The sequence below is a fragment of the Anabrus simplex genome, chromosome 3 (assembly GCF_040414725.1).
Source record: "Anabrus simplex isolate iqAnaSimp1 chromosome 3, ASM4041472v1, whole genome shotgun sequence".
Taxonomy (NCBI): Eukaryota; Metazoa; Arthropoda; class Insecta; order Orthoptera; family Tettigoniidae; genus Anabrus; species Anabrus simplex.
Window position 1 is genome coordinate 48,899,497 of NC_090267.1, and position 26,149 is coordinate 48,925,645.

Genomic DNA, 26,149 nt, shown 5'->3' on the forward strand with positions numbered 1-26,149 from the left:
GTGAAAAAGGAAGCAAAAGAGAATTATATGAATGGCATACTTCAAGAGGGTAATGACCACAAAGGGAAATGGAAAAAGCTGTATTCATATATCGGGAATCAAAAAGGAAAAGGAATCCAAATTCCTACAATGGTGGGAGAAGGGGGTGAACACTATTTAACAGAAACTGAGAAAGCAAACCTATTTAGTAGGGAATTTAGAGATTCAGTAGATGATTGTCAAGAGTTGGAAACCGAAACAGAAGATAGAGAGGGAGAGAGACAGAGGGAAACAAGAAGCTTCTCATTCACAAACTAAGATATTTTCAGAGAAATCCAACTGCTTCAGCAAGGAAAAGCAGCAGGAAGTGATCAAATTACTGGGGAGGTATTAAAGACAATGGGGTGGTACATAGTGCCTTATTTAAAATTTCTCTTTGACTATGTCATAAATAATAGTGTAATACCAAAGGAATGGAAGGAATCTATAATAATACCAATTTATAAAGGAAAGGGTGATAAACGGAAACCAGAGAACTACAGACCAATCAGCTTGACCAGTATAGTTTGTAAAATACTGGAGAGTTTAATATCGAAGTACATCAGAGGGATATGTGATGATAAAAATTGGTTCATGAGGAGCCAGTATGGATTTAGAAAGAAATTTTCTTGTGAGGCACAACTGGTGGGATTTCAGCAGGACATATCAGATCAGTTGGATTCAGGAGGTCAGTTAGATTGCATAGCCATAGATCTTTCCAAAGCCTTTGATAGAGTGGAACATGGAATATTATTAAAGAAATTGGAGGGAATAGGATTGAATGTAAGGGTTACACGTTGGATAAAACATTTCTAAATTCAAGGGTTCAGAAAGTCAAAGTAGGAAATAATGTATCTCAGGAAGAGAAAGTTTGGAAGGGAATTGCACAGGGTAGTATAATCGGTCCGTTACTTTTCTTAATATACGCAAATGATTTAGGGAACAATATAACATCAAAAATAAGATTGTATGCAGATGACATAATTGTTTATAGGGAAATAAACAACATTGAGGATTGTTCAGAACTACAAAGGGACCTTGAAAGTATCCAACAAAGGGTTGAAGAAAATAATATGAAGGTTAATGGAGGCAAATCAACTGTTACAACTTTTACAAACAGGAGCTTTAAAACTGAATTTGAATATACTTTGGATGAGGTAGTTATCCCAAAAGATGGCAAGTGCAAATACTTAGGTGTGTGATTCGAAAGTAATTTGCACTGGAAGGGTCATATTGATGACATTGTTGGGAAAGCATACAGATCGTTACATGTCATAATGAGGCTACTTAAAGGATGCAACAAAGAATTAAAAGAAAAAAGTTACTTGAGTATGGTTCGTCCATTATTGGAACATGCAAACAGTGTTTGGGATCCTCACCAAGAATACCTAATAAAAGAAATAGATAGTGTGCAGAGGAAAGCAGCAAGATTTGTAACAGGGGATTTCAGGAGAAAGAGTAGTGTATCAGAAATGTTAAAGGAACTTGGGTGGGAAACTTTAAGTAAGAGAAGGGAGAAAACTAGACTTATAGGATTATATAGAGCCTATACAGGAGAAGCATGGGAAGATATCCGTGAGAGGCTTCAGTTGGAAAATAATTATATCGGCAGGACTGACCACAAATATAAAATTAGAAGGAATTTTAGCAGAAGCGATTGGGGTAAATTTTCATTCATTGGGAAGGGTGTGAAGGAGTGGAACAGTTTACCAGGGGTAGTGTTTGATCCTTTTCCAAAATCTGTACAGATATTCAAGAAGAGAATGAACAGCAACAGAGAAAATAAATGAAGTGTTAGAGGGCATTCGACCAGTGCAGGTTATTGTAAATAAAAAAAAATGTGTGTGAATAAATTAATTCCATCCCCTGGTCTAAGGAGTTTGGACAGCCAAAGTAGGGGACTGCCTGTAGGGGTGAAGTACAGTGGGGACTTCGAGGGCCCTGGGACCGCTACGGTAGCTGTGAAGGCCCTTCAGGAACTCTGAAAAGTGGTGGCAAAAGGGGCTCTGGTTAAGACGCAGCAGGTCGTTATGCTACTTAGGATCCAGAACGGGTAAAAAGAAAAAAAAAAAGTAAATAAATAAATGCAATGTAAATATTAATCTTATACCAGTTGTATAGTATCATTTGAAGTAATTCCACATACTGTATATCAGTTGACTATATTTGTAAGTAGTACAGGAGATATTATAAGTAGAATTTTGTAAACAATATAAATTTATTAAGGATGAGCTGTGTGTTTAATAGAAAACAATGTTAACGTAAATTGTATAATATTGTATTATAGGAAAATTTTCTTCTCTTGTCAATTTAATATTTAATGCTTGACAATAATGTATTTTAGTGTACCATTTGCCACCGAGGCAGACACCTCATTTGCAAATAAGAAGATTTTGATTTTTTGATTTGATTTTGATTCTCCTGGCCATCTTCCATCTTCTGGTCGCCCTCCATCTTATTCTGGTCGTCTTCAGTCTTCCTTCGGCCATCTTTCAGCATCTTCTGGCGGTCCTCTGTCTTCTTCTGGTCGTCCTCCATCTTCTTCTGACCATCTTCCATCTTCGCCTGGTGGTCTTCTGACCATCCTCCATTTTATCATAGTCGTCTTCAGTCTTCTCTCGACCATCTACTAGCACTTAATGGCAGTCTTCCTTCTTTTTCTGGTCGTCCTCCATCTTTTTCTGACCATCTCCCGTCCTCTCCTGGTGGTCTTCCGACTTCTTCAGGCCGTCTTTTATCTCGTGTAACCACCTCTCTCGGCTTTCTACTATTCTCTTCTGGCTTCCTTCCATCTTCGTATAGCCTACGTCCAACTTCTCCAATGTCATTTTCTGGCCTTTTTCTGTCTTCTTTTGCCTGTCCTTCATCTCTTTTCGATTGTCTTCCATCTTCAACATCTTCTTGTGATTTTCTTCCATCTTCTAGTTTCTCCTCCATCTTCTTTAACATCGTATCAAAGAGTGCATTTAACTGAGCCTCCATTTTCGTGTGGCCTCTGGTCTCAACTGGCATGCAGTAATTAACAAAATATGAAAAAGAATAATTATATGAGTGTGCATTTACTATATACCAACGTTGTGGAATGTTCCCGATGGCGGTCGAAACCTGCAGTACCTGGTCCGCTGATTCACGCTGATTACAATGATGTATCACACACACACATGGGGTCTATTCTAACTTCTGACACCATTTGTTACAAATAAAACTCCATCTGTTTCATTACTCTAATTTATTTCAGCATGATCTAATAAATGCACACACATATATACATTTCATCGCCCACCCCTCGTCTGCTGTCTCTTAGCCGACAAAATACACGATGATATACTGTACTGCCATCTTTTAGTTCCACGTGAAACTTTGTAGAATCCAGATAATATTTGACAGTCAATCAAAAATCTATCATTTAGGCCCGGTTTCACAGTTTGAGTTTAAGCCGAAGCTTTAGTAAGCCAAGCACGCGGCTTAAGCAAGGCTTACTCTTTGGCTTAAACACTACGAGTTTCACAGTAGGGGGACCATGTGCAGCTTTACTAAGCTGAACATCTCCGAAGTTGGTAATGCTTGCGCATGCGCAGTGATTCAATTCTCATCTTTGTTTACATCCGTAGCCTATGATTGATTGACTTGTAGGTTATACATCGTTTCTAGAGGGCAAACGGTTGGAAATAGGTATATACCATCGCGGACTTTTTTGTAGAGGTTTCTATGCTCTACAATTCATACACTTACACTTGGGGTCTATCGTTGATGGTTCACGCAGCGTAAGCCAAGAAAGCAAGTGACCGACCGACATTTTTGTCTCTTGAGCCTCGAAATATATTCAGAAATATAAGTTATTTATTAATGTTATTGGTTTTACGTCCCACTAACTATGAATTTGAGCACCTTCACCACAGGACTGAGACAGGATCGAACCTGCCAAGTTGGGCTATAAGAGGGCCAGCGCTCTACCATCTGATCTGAATTCTTAGCTTAAACCTCAGTTTCATACAGCTTAAGCCAGTCACAGATAAGCTCGGCTTACCACTTGCACTCCCCACTGTGAAACTCGTCCAGAGTTTAAGCTCCCGCTTAAGCCCGATCCAAGGCTTAAGCGTATACTGTGAAACCGGGCCTTAGATGGCAGTGTAGCCGTCAGCTGTCCACTCACGCACACGAAAGCTCAAGCGATAATAAACAAACATGGTCGCCACGTGCTCTTCTAGTCATAAGTGTTGTGTACGTCAGGCAACATACGAAACCACAGTATTTTCGCACCTCTGCTCCTAATGAATATATCTAATAGCATTTCACGATGCCTAAAAGCGAAGTGACGATCGTCGGTTTGTGTACCGTAACCCAACATGTACCTGATGCCGACGGCTGGCACAATTGTAAATCAACAGATCCAGATTTCAAGAAATCGCAGTTTACAGTGGTTTCAGCCTACAAACTACTGCGAGGTATGAAACCAGGGAATGATTACAGTTTTTCAATTGCTTTTTAGTGATAATTTGTACACTGAAATTATTAACAAAACCAATCGGTATGCGATAACGATAATAATAATCATAATAATAATAATTAAAATGCAAAATAATTTGTCTTAAATTCCACATGCGGTATTGCTTTTACTTGCTCCAATATAGCTTTCTGTAAACGTGTATAGCCTAACTACATCATTTAAAAGCAAGTGCTATCTCCAAAATCATGAAAGATGAATACAGGTCATATAAGATAAAAATTTACATTTAAAATACGAGTAGTAGAGACAAAACAGAGAACTTTCAGTCGAGGGGTAAGGGTTAAACACACACAATTCTAACCAGTTGTAAATGGCCACACTCACTAATTACAGTCTATTTACAAATCTCTCTTCTGTACACACAGTAGGAGGTCCAGCCCGCTCATCTACCTGCGGACGCTTAAGCCTCAATTTCACTTCCCCAAGTCCAGTCAATCAACTCATACAGCCACCGTGCGTAGACAGCTGGATTTGAAAACAGTGCCCCTGGCTATACAACACATGATGACTGTTCGTCAGTTCAACTTCAATGATAGTCCAGTACTTTGCACAGTCCCATGCAGTGAGCAACTGAACTGCTCAACAGTATTCAACAGCAGGACGATACTCACAATGGCAAACATTAACACAGGTCCATTTATCCTCGCACTCACAATAGTGCGTTTTCTCGCTGGCTCACGGCGATCCTCAGTCCACAAAGTTACACGAACACACAGTACCATCTTTCGTTCTGTCGCCTGCACTTACACACTGGTCTCTCCAACACCACAACAACAGCTCCTCGTTCAGACCTTGGGACACTGGCAACAGCCAACACCTCTGTCGCCCTCAGCCCAGCCACCGAACCCCAACTCACTGAGTGTCACACTGACTCCCCCACGGAGTCCAACTCTGACTGACTCTTCGGGGCTAGTCTCCCTTTTTATAGCTCGCGTAATTTGATCCAGAAATTTCACGATGTCACTGGAGGCAGAACATTCCCGCTGAATCTCAAAGAAACTCACACGTAAGCCGGTCGCTGAGAACAATACACGGAAGGGGCAGCCCCACCCTACAGGCCAACTGGGAGATTCCAAGTCGTCAGAGTCACCAGCCCCTTGTATTTGTTTTGATTTCTTAACTGACAATTGTAATTGTAGTACCAGTACTATAACATATGTTTTCTTACAGAATTTGTACATAACTTAGTAGTGGTCACTGTTTGAAAGTCAATGTTGTCAACTCTAGGAGTAGAGTAATTTTCATTCAGTCTTAACATCTGGTCTTTGATACAATTTCATATTTACTAATGTCTGGCTCCATGGCTAAATGGTTAGCGTGCTGGCCTTTGGTCCAGAGGGTCCCGGATTCGAATCCCAGCTGGGCTGGGGCTTTTAACCTTCATTGGTTAATTCCAATGGCTTGGGGGCTGGGTGTTTGTGCTGTCCCCAACATCCCTGCAACTCACACACCATACATAACACTATCCTCCACCACAATAACACGCAGTTACCTACACATGGCAGATGCCGCCCACCATTGTCGGAAGGTCTGGCTTACAAGGCCTGCACCTGGCTAGAAATAGCCACACAAATTTATTAATTGCTAACAGATTAAATAAAAGTTGTATCTAATAATAATAAGAAGAATATTGGAGTTACTTCCCAATAAAGCCATAGGTTATTTTAATCTTAGATATTACCCGTATCAGCATACCAAGTGTTGATGTTACGATCTCTGAAACTTGTGTACAGTTACATAAATTCATCAGTCTGCCACTTTTGCACTTATTCGTAGTCTTTTGTCGATTACCACAAATGGTAGTAAACCGCCATCTATTATCTTGAGTGACTAAAGCAGAAGAGCTAGTTTTTCCATGTACTTCTATATGAGATTTTAGCTCTGTTTTGTTCAAAATATTAAGGAGAAAACTTTTCAGTCTTAGGTCTAATTGTGTAGGGTTCAGTAGTATGTTAGTTTTTATGATAAAATGTGCAGTGTTCAACCTAGGACCTATTTAATGGGCACACTACCCTGCTGTTTTTATAGACCGCCCAGCTAACATAACCTAGACATGTGCTAGTTAGATAATATTAATACATATTTGAGCCATTGGGTGCTCTAAATTAAAACATAAATACTGTAAAACTGATTGTTTAAATGATAAATCTTCATTATTATCAGCATAACTGCATCAATCACATCGGAAGTTTACGGGCCAATTGCAGAAACAGTGTTTAGACAATATCTACGGTTAAACAATGTCTAAGTATGGCTACTGCTTGCAGAGACGTTATCACTTAGACACTGTCTAAAACCGATGTTCAACCAGCCCTGTTTAAACACTACCGAGAACACTGCTTAACCTCAAATGTCAGGACTGAATCACAATTAGAGGTTATGTACCATGAAACACATAATTTGTATTATCACGTTGAGACGATTGCGGGAAGAAAGGTTAGTCCGACGGCCCTCTGTGTGCCGTTTGCTGCAAAATCGCAGCAGTTCATTTGAAATGTACGAGCAGGTACAGCTTAAAATACAATTCACTTTTCAAGAGACTTGTTTCTTGAGACTGACACAAGGGACAGTCTGGTAGCTGTCAACTTGACTATAATTCTTGGCAACCGATATATTTCAATATACATGGGATAATTTCCATGGAATTATAGGTCACTTCGACTACATATGTATCAGAATTACTTGTCCCGATAGAGGACTGTCACATACAGTACATCATCTACGAGGGATTTACTGCACACATAAGCACACATAATAGTAACAACAACAAAATAGTTTGTGGTTTTTTTTATATAATCATCGCGCTAACTCAGATAAGTTTTCAGCAACTAGGAGATGGGAAAAAGGCAAGGACTGGGGAAGAAGAGTCCTGGCCATAACAACAGCCCTAGTATTTGCCTGGTGTAAAAATAGGAAAACTACGGAAAACAATCTTCAGGGCTGCCTATGATAGATTTCGAACCTATGATCTCCGGAATGCAAGCTACATCTATATGGCCCGTACAACTCATTAGGTTGCACAGTACTATAGTTTCATCTTCCCTTAGCCGAAGCTATTTAGATTACACTCACTGTAACAACACTATAATCAAAATTACACTTCCTTGTACGGTGGCGTGTCGCTTTAACGTCGATAATATTATGAGATTTAATTTCCACCAAAAGCGATATTCTTATGTGTGGGCAAGTCAGGCTCATGTTTAGCCATATTTGAGTAACGTGTAGGAAGACAACAGCTGACTAGCGCTCGGCACAAGCACCGACGAATTTCATTGGTTGCGACAAGCAGAGTTGGATGAAAGGTACTTCTACCTCCATTTTGGAACCAATATTGAAACTTTAAACGATGTCCAGTTAAACACCAGCTGAACATTATTTATGCAATGGAAGACCATGCGCAACTTAGAGGTTGTTTAGGTAGACGTTGTCTAAGGCTTAAGACTAGTTAGTATTTCTGCAATCGGCCCTAAATGTTTAGCTTGACTATCACGTAGTATCATGCTAGAGTGGTGTCTGGATTAGCGTAGAATATCATGTGAGCACTCTATTCCGCACAACATCACTAACCTCGATTCCACATGACGTCACACACTCCACAGCAACCGAATGGTAAGCCTCGGTGTTACATGATTAGGAATGAGCAGTAGAACACTAGAAGTTCAAAATACTCTTGTCTTGTTTGTGATAATAACACTAAAACAGTTCAATTTTGAAGTAAATGTTTACCTGTTTGATATTATTAACCCTCTTGCACTCTGTGCGCCGATCTATCGGGGGCAAAGCATTCAAGAGCCCCATGACAAGCAAGGACGCTTGTAGACACAAGCAAGAAAGGATGTGGAAGCTGATTTAATTACTTGATTATGTCAATGATATCAAGAGGCTGATTTGATAGGGGAATATATATTACAAACCATGGTCATAACAGGCAAGGAAACTTGTACTGCTACTTTAACGGTTTGCTACAAATGTTTGAGTGTATGAAAATACCCTGCCCAGTTTGCATCTTCTCGCTCATTTGAGTATAGTCTGAAATCTCCCTACCAGAGATCTTTTATGTGCCTATATCATATGACCTGGAAATCCAATGGGCATTTTTCCACCCTTCAAAAATACAACTACCTCTGCTGGGTCCGATCCCGCAATCTTGGGATCTGGAGGCCGAAACTCCACCACCGATCCAAGAGGGAAGTAAGTATACTGCATGAGAAAGGGCAAAATATTATTAGCACCTCTAGATGAAGTAACCCGTACCAAATACCGTATACCATTTACAGCAGTATACTAGTTCCAAGTAACCCACTAAAGCATGAGACAATACCACCTTAGCGTAATGTGTTTGAACAAGAGCCAACATATAAAACTTGGAAATTGAATCAAATCACATCCTGCTCAATCAACAGCACTAATAACTGTATGGTATACTTACAATCTCCTGGCCAAGACATTCTCAGTAGCGTTAGGTATGAGTAGTGAATCGATCTCGCCCCCAACCACCTGTAGATTGTGCTCCTGAAGAAGGATCACCCCTCGTCGACAGTCCACGGGTCCAACAAGTATTACCTACAAGCACCATAACAGAATGTGTTTACTTAGCATCCATATCAATATAAAGATACGCAGGCAACACAATAAAAAAAAAATTTTTTTTCAATGATGAGATCTTTTAACCACTTTTACAATGCTAATCTCCACAGGTCTCTTCTTATTTGGAAAGAAGTGTCGCACCTCTCATGCTGAAACATACCTTGAAAGTTTGGTGACATAACCGATGTAAAAGAAGGTCATGTGCAAATCAACAGCTGCCTGTTTCCACTGCAAGGCCCTGAAATATACCCCTGAATTATGCATATAAGCAAGAGAAAAGTGATACTAGGCGTGACAGGTTGGACTGTAGAGCGGGGTAAACCTGAAATCGAGCAGTGACCAGAAAACGTGCATCAAGATCCACACAGCTCACCAGTAACGCAGGGATGTCCAGCAGCACCGTGTTATTGCCTGGCCACGTAAGATTACAGTTCTAATTTTGGGGCCTTGCAGTGGAAACCAGCAGCTAACTTTTTGGATGAAATCTTCTAGTAGCACATCAGTTATGTCACCAATATTTCAAAGTAGGTTTCAGCATGAAGAGTGTGACACTTCCCTTGTAATTTAAAGATAAAAATGTCATTGTTCCGTATTGAAAGTATTAACGTTAAAATTGAATAATTGAAAAAGAGGTTCAACCTATTCAATACATAAGAGAAAGAAATGTAGTGATTACATTCTTATTTAATAGTAATTAGAAATGGGACCGGTTTCGACCATAGTCCAGGTCATCGTCAGCCGTTCAAAACATAAAAACATGAGAAACAATGCATATGAAAAAGATTAAGTGAACTCTGGATCGGTATAAGATGAAATATAAAATGATGATGGGGGTAGAAACTGTGAGTCACTTAAAAGAAAACAGTATGTAATATTATGAATGGTAGTACGGCACACGCAATGATAGGTAAAGTCTCACAATGTTTATGAACAGTGGAGAACGGTCAAATGGGTCAGTTTTTACACACTGTCAGGTACAAAGTCACAACACTATAAAACAACATATGAAGATCCATAAATATGTTGAAGTCGAAGACGAATAGATTTATAGAAGCGAACTGCCAGCTCCCGGTGATCAGCGCAGTATACTCAAGGTCATGCGCTGTGGTCTCGAACGCCAAAGTAGAATGGAGAATATCCTGAAGATCCAGTATTTGCCTCGGTTGCGGGAAGAAGATCCAGTATTTGCCTCGGTTGCGGGAAGTTAACCGACCAGAGGAGTGGCGGTCACGACTCTACACCTCTGTATTCGGGAGACGGAGAAAGACCGGTCTCCACCGTCAGCAGTCCTGAGAATGGTTTACCATTCTCCTGCACTAAAGCAGATGCACGGACAGTTCCTAGTATAGGCCAGGTCCACTAACCCCCTCACCTTCTCCATACATCTTCACCATTCCAAATTTCCCTGGACTTAGAGGGGGCATTATCCCCTTCAGGGTACGAAATTAAAACTTTTAGTAGTAGCAGTAGTAGTAGTAGTAGTAGTAGTAGTAGTAGTAGTAGTAAACTCAATACCATTGACATCAGAGAACAAGAGTGGTCAAGGTCAAAACAAGAGGATGAATAAAAGACACAGCCCCAGGTGGAAGCAACACCCCACTCGGTTCAGGCCTCATGGTCACTACACAAATCTCATGAACTCTGTGCACCCGAGTGGCGGGGACAAGACAGTTTTTTTGTTTTTTTTTGCACTGACACAGATAGGTTTTATGGAGACAATGGGATAGGAGAGACCTAGGAGTAGGAAGGAAGAGGCTCTGGCCTTAATTAAGGTACAGCCCCAGCATTTGCCTGGCAATTCAGTGTGGGAAGAGGGAGCAACAGAAAGAGAAGACAAGGACAAATATGAAAACACAAAAGGACAAAGAAAATCCCCACGTCTTCATACATTGTCGTCCTCGAATAGATACGCTCTCTCCTCACCAATCCCAGTTGTTTTACCTCCATCTCTTCTCATCCCCGGACGAGCTTGAGTTTGCTCCTCAGTTTCATGAGGAGGGCGAGAATCAACACTCATTTACCACGCACCTCTCTTTCCATCTGTATTTATCTTATGTTTCTTCCCTTTCCTTGCATTTATATGGCTTTCTTCTTATACTACACTACCCACATGAAGACTGAAGATCTGTCAAGATGGCCGCTCAATCAGTGTATAATATTTCTACAAATCCAAGACTACACTGAATGCAAGATGACCCCCACTTTTTCCTTCAAAAAAGTTAACTCAGACTTAAAAAGTGCTTTGTAAAATCATATGAATACCTTTCTTGTGCAGTACACATTTTTAGACTATCTTTGTCTTCACGCCAATGCCGAACATTGGCTTAAGTTATGCCGTATTTTTTTTGCGGCTGCACTATTTTTCTTTATTTCCGCAGGTTTAATAACTATTAACTTAAAATAAAAGAAAATATTCCTGCCGTCTACAAAACTGTTACTTTTACTCAGCGTGAGGTACAACCAACTGCTGCTACACGCACATCTCGCTTGCCGGATTTGGTCAACTTCAGCGGCTAGCGATGTATAGGCCTAATAATGACGCTAGCACTGAAGGTCAACGAACTAGTTCATTGCGCTGTGGTATGGCCATTTCACCCTTGTGTTTTTCGCGCATATACCTCACAATTTCATCTTCGAATTCTTTAAAGTGTCCTTGTTGTAGGTCACTAAATGCATTTTTTGTACAGTACGCATTTTTTAAGCCATCATTGTCTTCATGCTAACGCCGAATATTGACTTTAGTTAAGCCTATGCCGTATTTTCTTGCAGCTGCACAATATTCTTCATTTCTGCGTGTTTAATAACCATTAACTTAAAATTGGCATCGCAATATCGACGAGAACCCGATGAAAATTTGCCGACAATACCTGTTTCGCCTATCTTTGCAATACGACAATCCATCACAAATATATTCCTGCTGTCTATAAAACTTAATTGTACTAAACATCAGGTACTGCAGACGCGTTCTAACTGCCACTGAGTAATCGTGGCTTTTCTAGAATTTGAAAGCTCACATGTTTTGATGCCATTCTGTGGATTTGAGAAACGTTTTTGTAGAGGCTAAAAAAATGTCATTCTCTCTTCACTATTTCCCAAGATCCAGTGACGTTACACAGAGGCATTGTACAACTGGTTGCTGTGGCTAGCAATGTATAATAAAGAGGCGAACATTGATTGTCAACAAGTTGTGTGTGTGTGTGTGTGTGCGGAGGGGTGGTGAAAACAAGCAGCCTGGTTACCATGGTAGCTGCAAGTGGTGTTCATTACTGTTAAGTCGCGAATGCAAGACGACCCTTGATTTTTCACAAGAGATTCTGAGGGAAAAATACGTCTTGAATTCTGAGAAATACGGTAAGTGTTCCTTTTCCTGCTCCCATCTCTCTATACAGTGCATGACTTTGACACTTGTTTGTTCCTTTCCAATACTGAACTATAATAAGGAAGTATAAATAAACTCAGAATAATAACATTTTCATTAACATTTTTGAAGATGCTAATGTTTGTTGAAATTCTAGATTGTTCATTCATTATTATTTAATTAAGATTCAAGTTTTTCCATTTGAACAGATATTCTACTCGTAAACGACAAGGGAAAATTAAATCACCTTTGTACCAGGAACAAGAGGCTTGTCCAAGCAAGGCATTGGCTGATACTCGATGCCCTTCACCTCCTGAACACCATCGCACAAGTGCAACTGGAAGACGCGTTTTCCTTTTGGCTCCCACGATTGCATAGGTTTCTCGGAGATTTCGATGTTCTCTGTCGACACATTTCGAATCTTTTGAAGTTGAGAGTAGCATGGCTGAGCAATGTTCAGAACATACTCCACCTGTAAACAAGTATTCTAAGCCTGAAGTTCACGTCCTTAACTTTCAGTCATTTACCTGAAACTCATAAATAGGCTGTTATTTTACCTGAAAGTCACAAACAGTCATAATTAGTATGAAAAATATTCCAATAAGTTCCAAATTCTATGGTACAACTCTCACCCATCACACATTTGAATATTTCGCCTGTATCCTCCAATCATTATACTATACTGCAATTATTATAGTGTATTGCAACTACAGAAAGCATGCAATGTTGAACACCATACACGATTGTCTTAGAGAGTAGCGTATATCTAACAAGGCGAGCCTATGATGTAGCAGACATAAATTTTATCAAGCTTTCTCAAGGTTCATTTATATGGATATAAAATCAATATTTTCATGAAGTACACTATAGAGAATACGTGTCACTTTGAGAGATATTGCAAGACATTGATTGCGCACCCAGCGGGATGGCCTTGAAACTGAGTGTAGTAGTGCACTATGGATTATGCAGAAAGTGTCAGGTTCCAACTCGTCCTTAATTAAAAAGTGGTGACAGAGTTTCTCCATTTCACATCGGATGGTAAAATTATATTCTGCAACGTTTGAAGGAAAAAGGTGAGTGAAACTTTTTTATATATTTCCCCCAAATGAGTTATTAATAGTAATAATAATAATGCTATTTGTTTTACATCGCACTAACTACTCTTTTACGGTTTTCGGAGACGCTGAGGTGCCGGAATTTAGTCCCGCAGAAGTTCTTTTACGTGCCAGTAAATCTACCGACACGAGGCTGACGTATTTGAGCACCTTTGAATACCACCGGACTGAGCCAGGATCGAACCTGCCAAGTTGGGGTCAGAAGGCCAGCGCCTTAACCGTCTGAGCCAAATGAGTTATTAACAATTTAACAAAATAAACATGGTTTTTAATTGATGCCTATTGAAAATAAAAATCCACAACCTGTTTCCAGTCATTCGGCCGGGTCAGGAATGGAATGAATGAAGCCCCATCTAACGGCGAGGACAGGAATTGTGCCAGCTGCCAAAGCCTGACACACTCCTCTGAGATAATGATTAATGAATGACAGATGAAATGAAATGATACTGGAGAGTATTGCTGGAATGAAATATGACAGGCAGAACCAGAGTACCCGGAGAAAAACCTGTCCTGCCTCCGCTTTGTCCAGCGCAAATCTCACATGGAGTGACCGGGATTTGAACCGCAGAACCCAGTGGTGCAAGGCCGGCGCGTTGCCACCTGAGCAACAGAGGCTCTTGATGCCTATTAAAATACGTAAAACTGAATCTGCCTAAAAATATTTTAGAACCCATTCGAAAGTCTATTTTAGGCAGCTAAAGTAAACTTTAACACGTTCCCTGCGGCAGTGAATTTCGATGACTTAATGTTACGTCGTATCGGCCCACCGGTGACCCGATGCTGCCTTTAGTTATTATCGGTTCGGGTCACCGGTGACCTGACGAATTTGACTTTGTTTACTCCCTAGTATGACATCCTAAACCATGCATGTGCACTTGTTGTGTGCGTTATTGTTGAGGAGACATTCCAGCGTATTTACCTGTGCGACAGTGTTCCGATTCAACAATTGCGTGAAACAGAAATGACCCCGGAAATAATTGGGTCACCGGTGGGCCGATCAAAACTAGCAGTATGCCTCGATCCTTTACTTCAATTGGAACACTATGTTGCCATTAGTTAACAGAAATTCGTAACTAGGACGTAGTTACTTACTTCGCAATTCTGGGAAGTTCGCACCGACGGATAAGAGTAACATGTTTCGGGGCACATGGTGACCCGAACCGCACGGAACGTAATATAGGCCCACCCCAGTGCTGTCCTAACCCTCTTTCTTTTCCGTGCCGCCGGTGTGTCAGAATGTGAAAGCTCCATACCTAAAAAAAGGACGTGAAATTGCTTGTAAATATTATATACGGAAGATAGTAAATATGTCAATAACTATTCCAATAACTCCAATAACCTCTATTGGCTTTCCTAAGAGCAATGTAGAAAGCAGATATCAGAAGGGTGGTACTCCTTAAACAACAGTCTACGATCTGCGGACAGCAACACTCTAGGCTTCATTCACCGTAACCGCGCTAAGCGATTCCCGCGTAAAAATATAGGTCAGACAACAATCGGGACTCAGGGTGACCCGATGCGATATGAACGGAAGATGAAAAAAACTTCCTTCGGGTCACCGGTGGGCCGATCAAAACTAGCAGTATGCCTCGATCCTTTGCTTCAATTGGAACACTATGTTGCCATTAGTTAACGGAAATTCGTAACTAGGACGTAGTTACTTACTTCGCAATTCTGGGAAGTTCGCACCGACGGATAAGAGTAACATGTTTCGGGGCACATGGTGACCCGAACCGCACGGAACGTGTTAAGCACCTAAAAATCCGAGCTCTAGTAATCACTATTGCATGTTTCTGTGGTGGTTGGAAATGCAGTGTGTTGTCTGAATATGAAGAGAAACGTTGGAACAAAGACAAACAACTAGTCTCTGAACCAGAAGAATTAATTAGACGTGATTAAAATAACCGATCCGGCCGGGAATCGAATCCGGGACCTTCTGAACTGAAGGCCTCAATGCTGACCATTCAGCCAAGGATTCAGACAAAACTAAATCATTATTGAGTTTAGTTATTCCTATTAGTATTAACATTCAACTTTTGTAGTAGAACAAAGCAAAAATCATTATTTAGTTTGATTATTTCCATCAATTTGAACATGCAACTTTTGTAATTTTACTCTTGCCGTCTGATGTTTAAGGTCGGGCCGCCATATGCGCCACTGTCAACTTGTCTCTCATTTTAGTACGGAAGAATACAGAACTGTCCAGTATCGTCTATAATGTGTTTGCTTTCATTCTCTCAAAAGGACTTTGCACTCCAACACCAGTTATAAGCAGTCATAAAGAGCAGCATTCAAAAACAAAAAAAAAAACAAAAAAAAAAGCATTCTCATAACATAGTGATCATTATATAAAGGAGCACTCCTATAAACTGACAAACATCAAAGATAGGTTAGAGATCTATTCACATCAAAGATAGACCGATCACAACCAGCACAAGACATGACAGAATTTTCAAACTTTGCAGTTTTCTTATTTTCATTGAATCTGACATCCATGTGGCCACACATTATGCGAGTCTGGCTTCAGTGTATGGGACCCTCACCAGTATTACTTAATTCAAGAACTGGAAAAAATCCGAAGAAAAGCAGCTCGATTTGTTCCGGGTGATTTCCGACAAAAGAGTAACGTTACAAAAATGTTGCTAAGTTTGAACTGGGAAGAGTTGGGAGAAAGGACACAAGCTGCTCAACTAAGTGGTATGTATACTATAAAGTACAATTTGTTTATTGACAACCACCTAATCAATACTTTACAACACTTATGATTAGGATATAACTTGTTTTACATTAATTGTTGTGTGACATGTTTTGCTTGTGTTACAAGCATCATCAGCCACTTATTTTACCAAGCTAGATCAGGATCCTGAATTGGTTGTTATGTATATGAGATTATCCCATCGAAGTCTATTACTGACATATATTTTGTATGAATATCACACAGTTATTATACTCTAACAATTCGGAAACAGTGAACATTAATATTAGTTAAAAGCTTAGTAATATATACAATTGTTCCGTGTGATTCATCATCATCAATGTAATATAATTCATGTATATACTGGGTAACTGTTAAGAAAATATTACTTAAAAGCTTAATAATATATACCATTTTTCCATGCAATTATTACTTAGGGTAGTTATTGTTTATATATTCCCCATTTAGATTGTGATGTGCGGATTAATTGAAAACACTTTTAGTGCTGAAATAACTTCTTAATATCACTCAGACTGTAGGATATAAACAATAGCATCAGTAGTAAACTGAAATGAAATCACTGGTTGAACAACATGTATTCAAATTTGTGATCAGTCGTTACGAATAATAAGCTTCACTAAGATGAATTGTTTTACTAAAGCCAGTGTTGGCCCTCTTCACATTATTATAAAAATATAGAAATAGTGTTGATGTTATCATGTTGGAAGTACTTGTAATCTTGTAAACTGAGCAAGTCCGAAGGGAACGTTCAACTTGGGCATTAGATGTAATTAAGAGACCGCTATGAGATGCGTGTTGAAGTCCCTTTGGCTGCTGGAGAAATTACTTGCAGCATTGGCTGCACAAGAGAGACTGTTCATTTGAAAGAATGTCCAAATAACTTGAGAATTGATTTTGTACCTAAGTACATCTCAACCTCCCAATGGCTCAATAAAATCAGTGCATGCAACATCACAGACTCTCCCTGTAAACTATGGTAAAAAATAACAAATCAGGATTTAATTTAAGAATATATCATAGGTAGAATAGACCGCTGAGTGTGGTTGCCTGCCTCCTGCCTGGATGAAGATGGAAAACCAAAAGAAGCTGAAAAGAGATGCAGAACACAGTAACTGGGCATGATTAGGAAAGGGGTGGTATGATAGTACATCATGGGGATTACTGTAAGTGAAAATCCACAGCCTGTTTTCCAGTCACCCGACTGGGTCAGTAATGGAATGAAGCCCCCATCTAGCGGCAAGGGTAGGAATTGTGCTGGTTGCCGAAGCCTGTCGCACTCCTCTGGGGCGATGATTAATGAATGACAGATGAAATGAAATGATATTGGAGAGTGTTGCTGGAATGAAAAATGACAGGGAAAAACGGAGTACCCGGAAAACAACATGTCCCATCTCCGCTTTGTCCAGCACAAATCTCACATGGAGTGACTGGGATTTGAACCATAGAACCCAGCGGTCAGAGGCCAGCGCGTTGCCGCCTGAGTCACGGAGGCATCTACTGTAAGTATCTAGGGGTAACTATAAGCAGAGGTGCCAAGAATTACGGATTGTAGTAATTATTACGGATTCCACCTCGCAATTACGGTCAAAGGAGAAGCGACGTTATCTCGAAAATGTACAATTCTGCAAAAAGAAGGAACGAAGAACATTCTATTCTTTCGAGCATACGGCTCAACCCTCCTGTTTTCAGTGTTTATGAGTCGGCAACTAAACGTATTCGATCGTTTGTTACTTTTGCTACCCGTGAGCGTTGTGAAACTCGTTGTGAATGAAGGAGCTCTTCTCCTTTATACTATAGAACCTTGGGTAATGTTGTATTTGCAGTACTGTGTACCTCACAGTAACTTTCTCACAGGAGTTTTCAGTGTTGATAGGAAAAATCAGACAGAATTCGGGCCTAACGTTAAGCACATCTACATTGGAATCACTAATAGTCCAGAAGATAAGAACATCACTGTGAGGAAGGAACCTTCAAGAAAACCTAAACTGAAAAGCAGCTGTTGGGTGCGAAATAAACTATAAAGTTTTTTTTTTTCCACAGTGCTAGCAGGTGATGTCCAAATTTTGTTGTGTAATATTATATACTTTAGAACACACTGATGTCGAGAAGGGTGAAGGACATGTCATTATTGAGAGAAGAAGGATATATTTTGGATTTGAATCAAAATTTTTAAATTGAGGGGATTACTGATAACCCACTCCAAAGGTTGGCACCTCTGTATAAGGAATGATCTTCACTAGGGTAATCACATTCATAAGGTTGTAAAGAAAGATTACAGGCCTCTTCACATAGTTATGAGGGTAAGGTTGTACAGGAGAGAGGTTTAGAAATCCAACATGGAATGGCTCGGACAACTTCACAATGCACTTAACAGGTTTGTCAAAGTCGGCACATTATACACAGCTACTGAATGACATTTTTTTTCTCCCGTGTGGACAGTATGCACTGCAAAAGATCTTCTCGAAGACAGTATGGCCTCGCAGGAGCCACTGTTTCCATGACAGACAGAGATTAGGCTGAACACTCCTACAAATTGACAAACACAAAAGATAGGTTAGAGATCTATTCACATCAAAGATAGACCGACTGCAACCAGCAAAAGTGGTGACAGAATTTCAAAACTTTGCAGTTTTCTTATTTTCATTGATTGTGGCAGCCGTGTGGCCACACATTATGAGAGTTCTATTAGAAATAATATCAATATTGCCTTCATCACAGTTGGCCAATGGCAAGAAAGAAAATGGATGCATTTCCAGAATTTACACTGTCTATCGTGAACGGCGGCTCACGACGCGCCTTCCGCGTATTAACGAGAGAGCGAACGGGTTCGAATGGGATTCGAATCCGCGAACTCCAGGGTAGAAAGCCTGTGATTTAAAAGTAGCAGGCATATGAGCGCATGTATACATGAAGGGAAATGATAGGAGAGTTTGTGTATATTCATAACTCATAAATGACAGTAATAATAATAAGAGAAATAACAGAATATTTCAAAGAAAGATTTAGAATATTCGATGTTGCTTTGGGAGCTCGTAAGCCAAGAGCTTTGTGTCTCAATATTGTGGAACATTGTGTAAGTTAAAATACGCACGTCTTTTGGGTTGGAAATATACAGAGTCACGTGTAAGAGACGTAGAAACAGCTTCCAAATGTTCTAGAACAATGTGTGTAATGCAACGTGACAGGGTGGTTCCGTGCGCAACAACCAATCGGAGAACAGTGCAGTTGTGACGTGAACTAGTGACTTGTGGTGGTGGTATATGAATCAGTAGGATTATTCGAGAAAGAATAGAAGAAACGATATAACAGGGTAACTTGTAAACAACAGGGTTTTTTGACTGTGATCCCTCGAAGAAGGCTTTTGGACTAGTAGACCTCAAAGAAGGCTTTTCGACGGTAGGCAGTATCGCGCAGAAGAGTGAATAGTTAATCAGGGAGAACTGTTGGAGTACTGGTAGACTTAGCATTCAGTCGCAGTACGCAGTAAAGTGATAGTAAGATAGAGGGGTATCAGGCTCTTGAACTGAGTGTGACTTGTTGCTGAACAATCACAAAGATTCTCCACACCGATTGTCAAAGTAGGTGTTGGAATATCAGCTTATAGACCAGCAGCTTAATTGTAATTGGGATAATTCACGTCGCCGCGAAGATTAACGAGTTCCAGGGATACCTACGCAGAAGAGGAGAAGACAAGAAGAGAAGAGTGAAGACGTCAGCTGTACAAGAATCAGCTATACTCCGTAGTTAAGTATTCAACAGTAAATATATGCATTATAAGTATTCTTGTGTGTACTAGGAACAAGACTTAGACATTCTCATAGATTTGAAGTTGAGAAGGGATTGAGAGTAAATGGTGTCAGAAATTTTATATTGTATGTATTATTGTATATATTGATGTGTGAATATCCTGGGTGTAGAATATAATTAGTGTTTAAATTTTGCCAATCTGACTATACGCTCCCAGAACTCCGAACCCAAGTCCTCAGCCTGTTGTACATCCCTTAGGGTCACGACAGGTGGACTTAAAATATTTGGTGTGCAGATGAGGGGTAACAATTAATTTACGGGAAATTAATAGAAAATTCGGGTGTTAATTTGCAGTGAATATATATAAGTATAATTACGATCACTTTAAGCGCTGCTTAGTGATCGGGAATAAAGGTGAATAAATTTGTAATTGTATTTGATCACTGTTTCAGGTACATTAAGAGGAAGGCAACGGGAAAGGAATTCAAGTCGTTCGAGTCGCTTGGAGGCAGAAAGCAGACAGTAGCAGTTACTCGGGAACAGTCAATCCAGCTCGGAGTCAAGTGATTAACCAGAGAGGGTGAGTCAAAAGCCAACTCATAATGGAGGGTTCAGATAGAAATGCTAGTCCTACCCCTAGTAATGCAGAAATAATGCATGATGCAAGTGGAGTGTTGCATGCCCACTTTTTAACAGTAACAGAGGCTTTAAAACTCATAGGGGCTGAATTTGATGGCTTACACAAAGAAAGATTGCAAGAATTTTGTGAAAATGTTGAAATGGCAATAGGGTTAGTTAAGCCAGAAGAGTGCGAACTATTTGACAAATTAATACTCACTAAAATCACGAAAGATGCGCGTAGCAAACTACTCGTGAGGGCCGATATTGAAACGTGGAATGATATAAAGGGAGCTTTACACGAATACTATTCCGAGAGACGAACTGTAGACTTCTATGCATGTCAGTTGTTTGCCGCCAGACAAGGTAAGAACGAAAGTATCGCAGAGTGGGCCCATAGAGTTGACCGCATGGGAACCGAACTCCGGAACGCAATGGTCCAGGGTGAACCATTAGTTGCCAGAGAATACCAAATACGGGCGGTACGTAAGTTAGTAAAGGCTGGCTTTGTACAGGGTATCAGAGACGAGAGAATACAATCTCTCATTAAGAGCCGGGACGCACAAACATTAGAACAGGCGGTCAACATTGCCACAGAAGAGGAAACAGCGATAGTTTCCGCTCAGGCTAAGCAACAGCTCATGGGTCAGATAAGGAAACCCGCCGAAATGAGAGTGAAAGCACACACGTACTCAGACAGACAGTCACCGCGAATGACCGGGCAAACACCCCGTAAATTAACAAATAAGAGGACGAACATTAGAGTGATATGCTATAATTGTAATTGTGAGGGGCATATAGCTAGGGACTGTAGAAAACAGAAAGCCACCAAGAAAGGTCCACCTACCTGCCAATATTGTCAGAAGGTAGGCCATATAGAAAAAGACTGTAGAAAGAAAACTAAGGAAAAAGATGAGGATAAGTCACGAGAAATACACATTTGTGCAATAATACGATGTTATAATTGTGGCAGGACGGGACACAAACAGTCCCATTGTCGCGAAAGGCCAAAGCAACTCAGGGAAAGAAAATGTTTCATTTGCGGACGAAAGGGTCATTTACAAAGAGTCTGTTGGTTCAAAGACCAAAAAGAGAATAGTGCAAAATCCAAACCTCGTGAGTACGCGAGAAGGGGACATGAAAGGGATAAACAGTACGTAGACGGGCCGAAACAGTATGCGAAAGGAAAAAATCTTCATAATAAAGATTTAAACTAAACAGGGACCACCACAACGGGCCTAAGGATGAGTCCCAGCGAAGTAAAGGCCCATGTAGGAGCACAACTCAGAAATGCGCAGATAAGTCACGCAATTCCCCGTGACAGATTAGTAGAAACCAGTCCACTACAGAAAGGGATCAATCACGAAGGGAACATGATAGATCAGGTTCGATACTCGTGCACTCTAAAGAACGGGATAGACCTTTCAAATTTTTGATAGATACAGGGGCTGACATTAGCCTAATCCAGGAAAAGAGTATACCAAAGAAAGAGATTCACTATCGTAAACCGGTAGTAGAGCTCTCAGGCGTAACTGGGAAGACTTCACGCACTCGGGGATGTGTTATATTGCACATAGGGGATTCTTCCCCTGAATTTCATGTTGTCGGAGATGAATTTCGACTTTCGTCAGATGGCCTCATAGGGAGAGACCTTTTACAACACAGTATAATCAATTACAGAGATGGATATGTAGAAATTTTCGATCGAAGATACCCAATGGGTTTGAGTGTACATGAAATATGCCAAATAAGTGTCACCAACCGGGATAATTTGAGTGCATTAGAAGGCACAGTCGAAATTGGAATACGAGGTCAGGAGAACCTACTTCGATTCTTATTAGATACTGGGAGTGAAGTATCCCTTATAAAGAAACAGGTAGTGCCAAGAGAAGCCATGATCGCTAGGGAGCCTGCCATTGAATTAAAGGACGTAGATTCAGAGAGAATCCGAACCAAGGGCACCGTACGACTTCCAATAGGGGAGTCAAACGCAGATTTTCATATAGCGGGTGACAACGTACAGCTCAAGTATGACGGGATTATAGGCAGAAACATACTCAAAGATAGTATAATAAATTTCAGAGAAGGTTATGTTATATTAAAGGGTGAGCAACATCACATAACGATGAAAACTGCTCAGCTCCACACAATCTGTCTCAAGCCTAGAACAGAGACGATTATTGAAGTAAGAACGGACAAAAAAAGTAGCAGAAGGTGTGATTGACAAAAAGGAAATTTTGCCAGGAGTATACATAGCGAGTTGCTTAACAAAGGCACGCAATCACAAAGCAATAGTGAGTGTGCTTAATACGAGGGAAACCGAAGTAAACTTCGAAAGCCCCATATTCCCTATACAAGAGCTTGAACCTATGACAATCTCAGAATGTATCGAGCAAAAGAGAGTGAACCAGGTAACACAAGTAGAACAGGGAAACACGAAATCTCGAGAACAAAGAGTGATAGAACAATTAAGGGTCGACCATTTGGCACCTAAAGACCGAGAAGAGTTGTATGCTATCTGTGCAGCATATAATGATATTTTTCATTTAGAAGGAGATAAACTAACGTACACCGATCTGTTACAACACGAGATTAGAGTCAGGGAAGACCAACCTCCAATCAACGTGAGACCTTACAGGTTACCTGAGGCTCAAAAGGAGGAAATTCAAAGGCAAATTGACGACATGTTGGCAAATGAAATAATCGTACCTAGTAAAAGTGCATGGTCAGCGCCATTACTTCTCGTCCCCAAGAAATTGGACGCTTCAGGGAAACAGAAATACAGGGTGTGCATTGATTTTCGTGCTTTAAACAAGGTGACAATAGGGACAGTATTCCCAATACCTCTCATATCAGAGCTCTTAGATGCTTTAGGGAAAGCACGGTACTTTTCTACCATGGATCTCGCGTCAGGGTATCATCAGGTGCTAATAAGGCCAGAGGACCGTGAGAAGACGGCATTCTCAGCTTTAGGGAAACATTACGAGTATATACGTTTGCCCATGGGATTGAAGGATTCGCCGAGTACTTTTATGAGGCTCATGACAACAGCCATGTCGGGCCTAAATGGTGTTAAATGTCTCATTTATATGGACGACATTTTGGTCTATGCTAGTTCCATAGAAGACCATAATCAGAGACTACGAGAAGTATTTCAAAGACTCAGGGAGCACAGGCTAAAATTACAGCCAGATAAGTGCGAATTTTTGCGAACAGAGGTAGCATTCCTAGGTCATATCATTACCGAGCATGGAGTGCAACCAGATGAGCGAAAGATTGAGGCGGTAAAGAATTTTCCTAGGCCTCAAACCACAAAACAATTGAAGGGATTTCTAGGCTTAAGCGGGTACTATCGGAGATTTATTCCTGAATACAGTAAAATCGCAAAACCTCTGTACGAACTCCTGAAGAATAATGTCCCTTATGTATGGACGGACAAGCAGGAGGCAGCCTTCAATATTTTGAAGCAGAAGTTAACGGAGAAACCCATACTACAGTACCCAGATTTTGAGAAGCCATTCATTCTCACTACGGATGCAAGTGGCGAAGCCTTAGGCGCTATATTATCACAGGGAGAATTAGGGAAAGATTTACCAGTGGCATATGCAAGCAGAACTCTGAATAAAGCGGAGAGAAACTACTCAGTCACAGAGAAAGAATTACTTGCAATTGTATGGGGTGTAAAATATTTCAGGCCATACTTATTCGGGAAACACTTCACAGTAGTAACAGATCACAAGCCACTGAAGTGGGTATTTAATGTGCAAGACCCATCATCCAGGTTAATAAAATTCAGATTAAAGTTAGCCGAATATGATTTCACGATAGTGTACAAGACGGGCAAAACAAATAAGAATGCGGATGCATTGAGTAGAATTCCCATTGTACCTGAGAGAACGGTACAAGTGGTGAGTTCAGAGGGAACTACTCCCCAAGGGACAGGTGAAACAGGTGAAACCGAAAGAGTAGATAAAGAGCGAAATGATCTCGTGGACGCGAAAGCAGAGAGGTCAGGAAAAGAGGTACGGATCGAAGACTCCGACTCCGAGGACGCAATAGCAGAGGAGAGTGAGTCCGAAGATGAAGGCGAAACACCTGTTAAGAGCGAAAAGACTTAACTGAGGAGGAAAAGTTAGCAATATTGCGTGATGCCCATACGTCCCTTGTAGGCGGACACCAAGGGATCACAAGAACACTAGCACGTATTAAAGATGTTATACAGTGGCCAAATAAGAAGAAAGATGTAGAAACATTTGTACGCTCTTGTCCTTCGTGTCAGAAAAACAAAATTACGGGTCCAGAGGTTAGAATGCCCATGATTTTAACAGACACACCGAGTCAAGTATTTGAGAAAGTAGCAATCGACGTCGTAGGACCCCTGCCGGTTACAGAGAGACAACACAAATATATACTTACCTGTCAAGACCAGCTGTCAAAATATTTAATTGCCAGTCCAATGGTCAATCAAGAAGCTGAGACGGTAGCAAAAACACTAGTAATGAATGTAATTGCCATATTCGGGATTCCAAGTAAAATTCTGACAGACATGGGAAGTAATTTCATGAGTCAAACTTTTAAGAGATTATGTAAAATTTTGAGAATCGAAAAGATCCATACAACGGCATTCAGGCCGCAATCAAACGGGAGTATTGAGCGATCACACCGCGTGATCATAGAATATTTGCGTCATTACATATGTAAAGAGCAGAATGACTGGGATGATTATCTACCAATAGCTACTTTTGTGTATAACACTTCTAAACACAGTAACACAGGGTTCACACCATATGAATTGATATTCGGGCGAAAGGCTAATATACCGGGAATTTTGCAGAGAAAACCAGAGCCTACTTATAATGAGTATCAGAATGTAATCGAAGGCCTAACCCGTAGATTACAAGAAAACCATGAGATCGCACGCAAAACTCTGATTCAGAGCAAGGAGCGGGAGAAACAAAATTATGACAGAAAACAACGGGAAATAGATTTTCAGGTAGGCGATAAGGCATTATTAAGAGATGAAACCTTGAGACGAGGGAGGTCATCAAAATTTGAACCACCATACAGAGGACCTTACGAAATAGAGCGAATTGATGGTGTAAACTGCTTGTTGAAAATCAACAAGAAAGGTAAGCTAATCAAAATACACAAAAACCGCCTAAAACTTTATGTGTAGAGGGTCGAAGCACAGACCACAGGATGGAGGATCGCCCCGATTTAGGCCGCGGTAAGATGACACTTCTCCTTACTCCGACGGCGCTTTGGAAGTATCGATGATTGCTGCTAGGATTAGTTTGAAATATCCTGCCAAATCACGTCCTAAATTTCATGAGAAGTTCTTTAGAGATTCAAACCTAGATTACCCAGGGGCTAAGAAATAATTGGTGGAGCGGAACACATTGTGTGTTATCGTGAAACCCTTCAGAAAGGTTATGGTCCGTGAGAGCCTAACCTAGTTGTCATCTCACACATCGGGATTCGAA

General features: G+C 40.5%; 1 protein-coding gene across 1 annotated transcript in view; it reads right to left on the reverse strand.

Annotated features, from left to right (window-relative positions):
• LOC136866991 (recQ-mediated genome instability protein 1) overlaps positions 1-26,149 on the reverse strand; it is a 107,429-nt gene that overhangs the window by 64,698 nt on the left and 16,582 nt on the right. Inside the window, exons 3-4 of the mRNA XM_067144086.2 lie at positions 12,718-12,942; positions 8,955-9,088 (exon numbers count right to left, since the gene is read on the reverse strand). Of these exons, the coding sequence (XP_067000187.2) occupies positions 8,955-9,088; positions 12,718-12,942 (359 nt within the window). The remainder of the gene's footprint in view (positions 1-8,954; positions 9,089-12,717; positions 12,943-26,149) is intronic.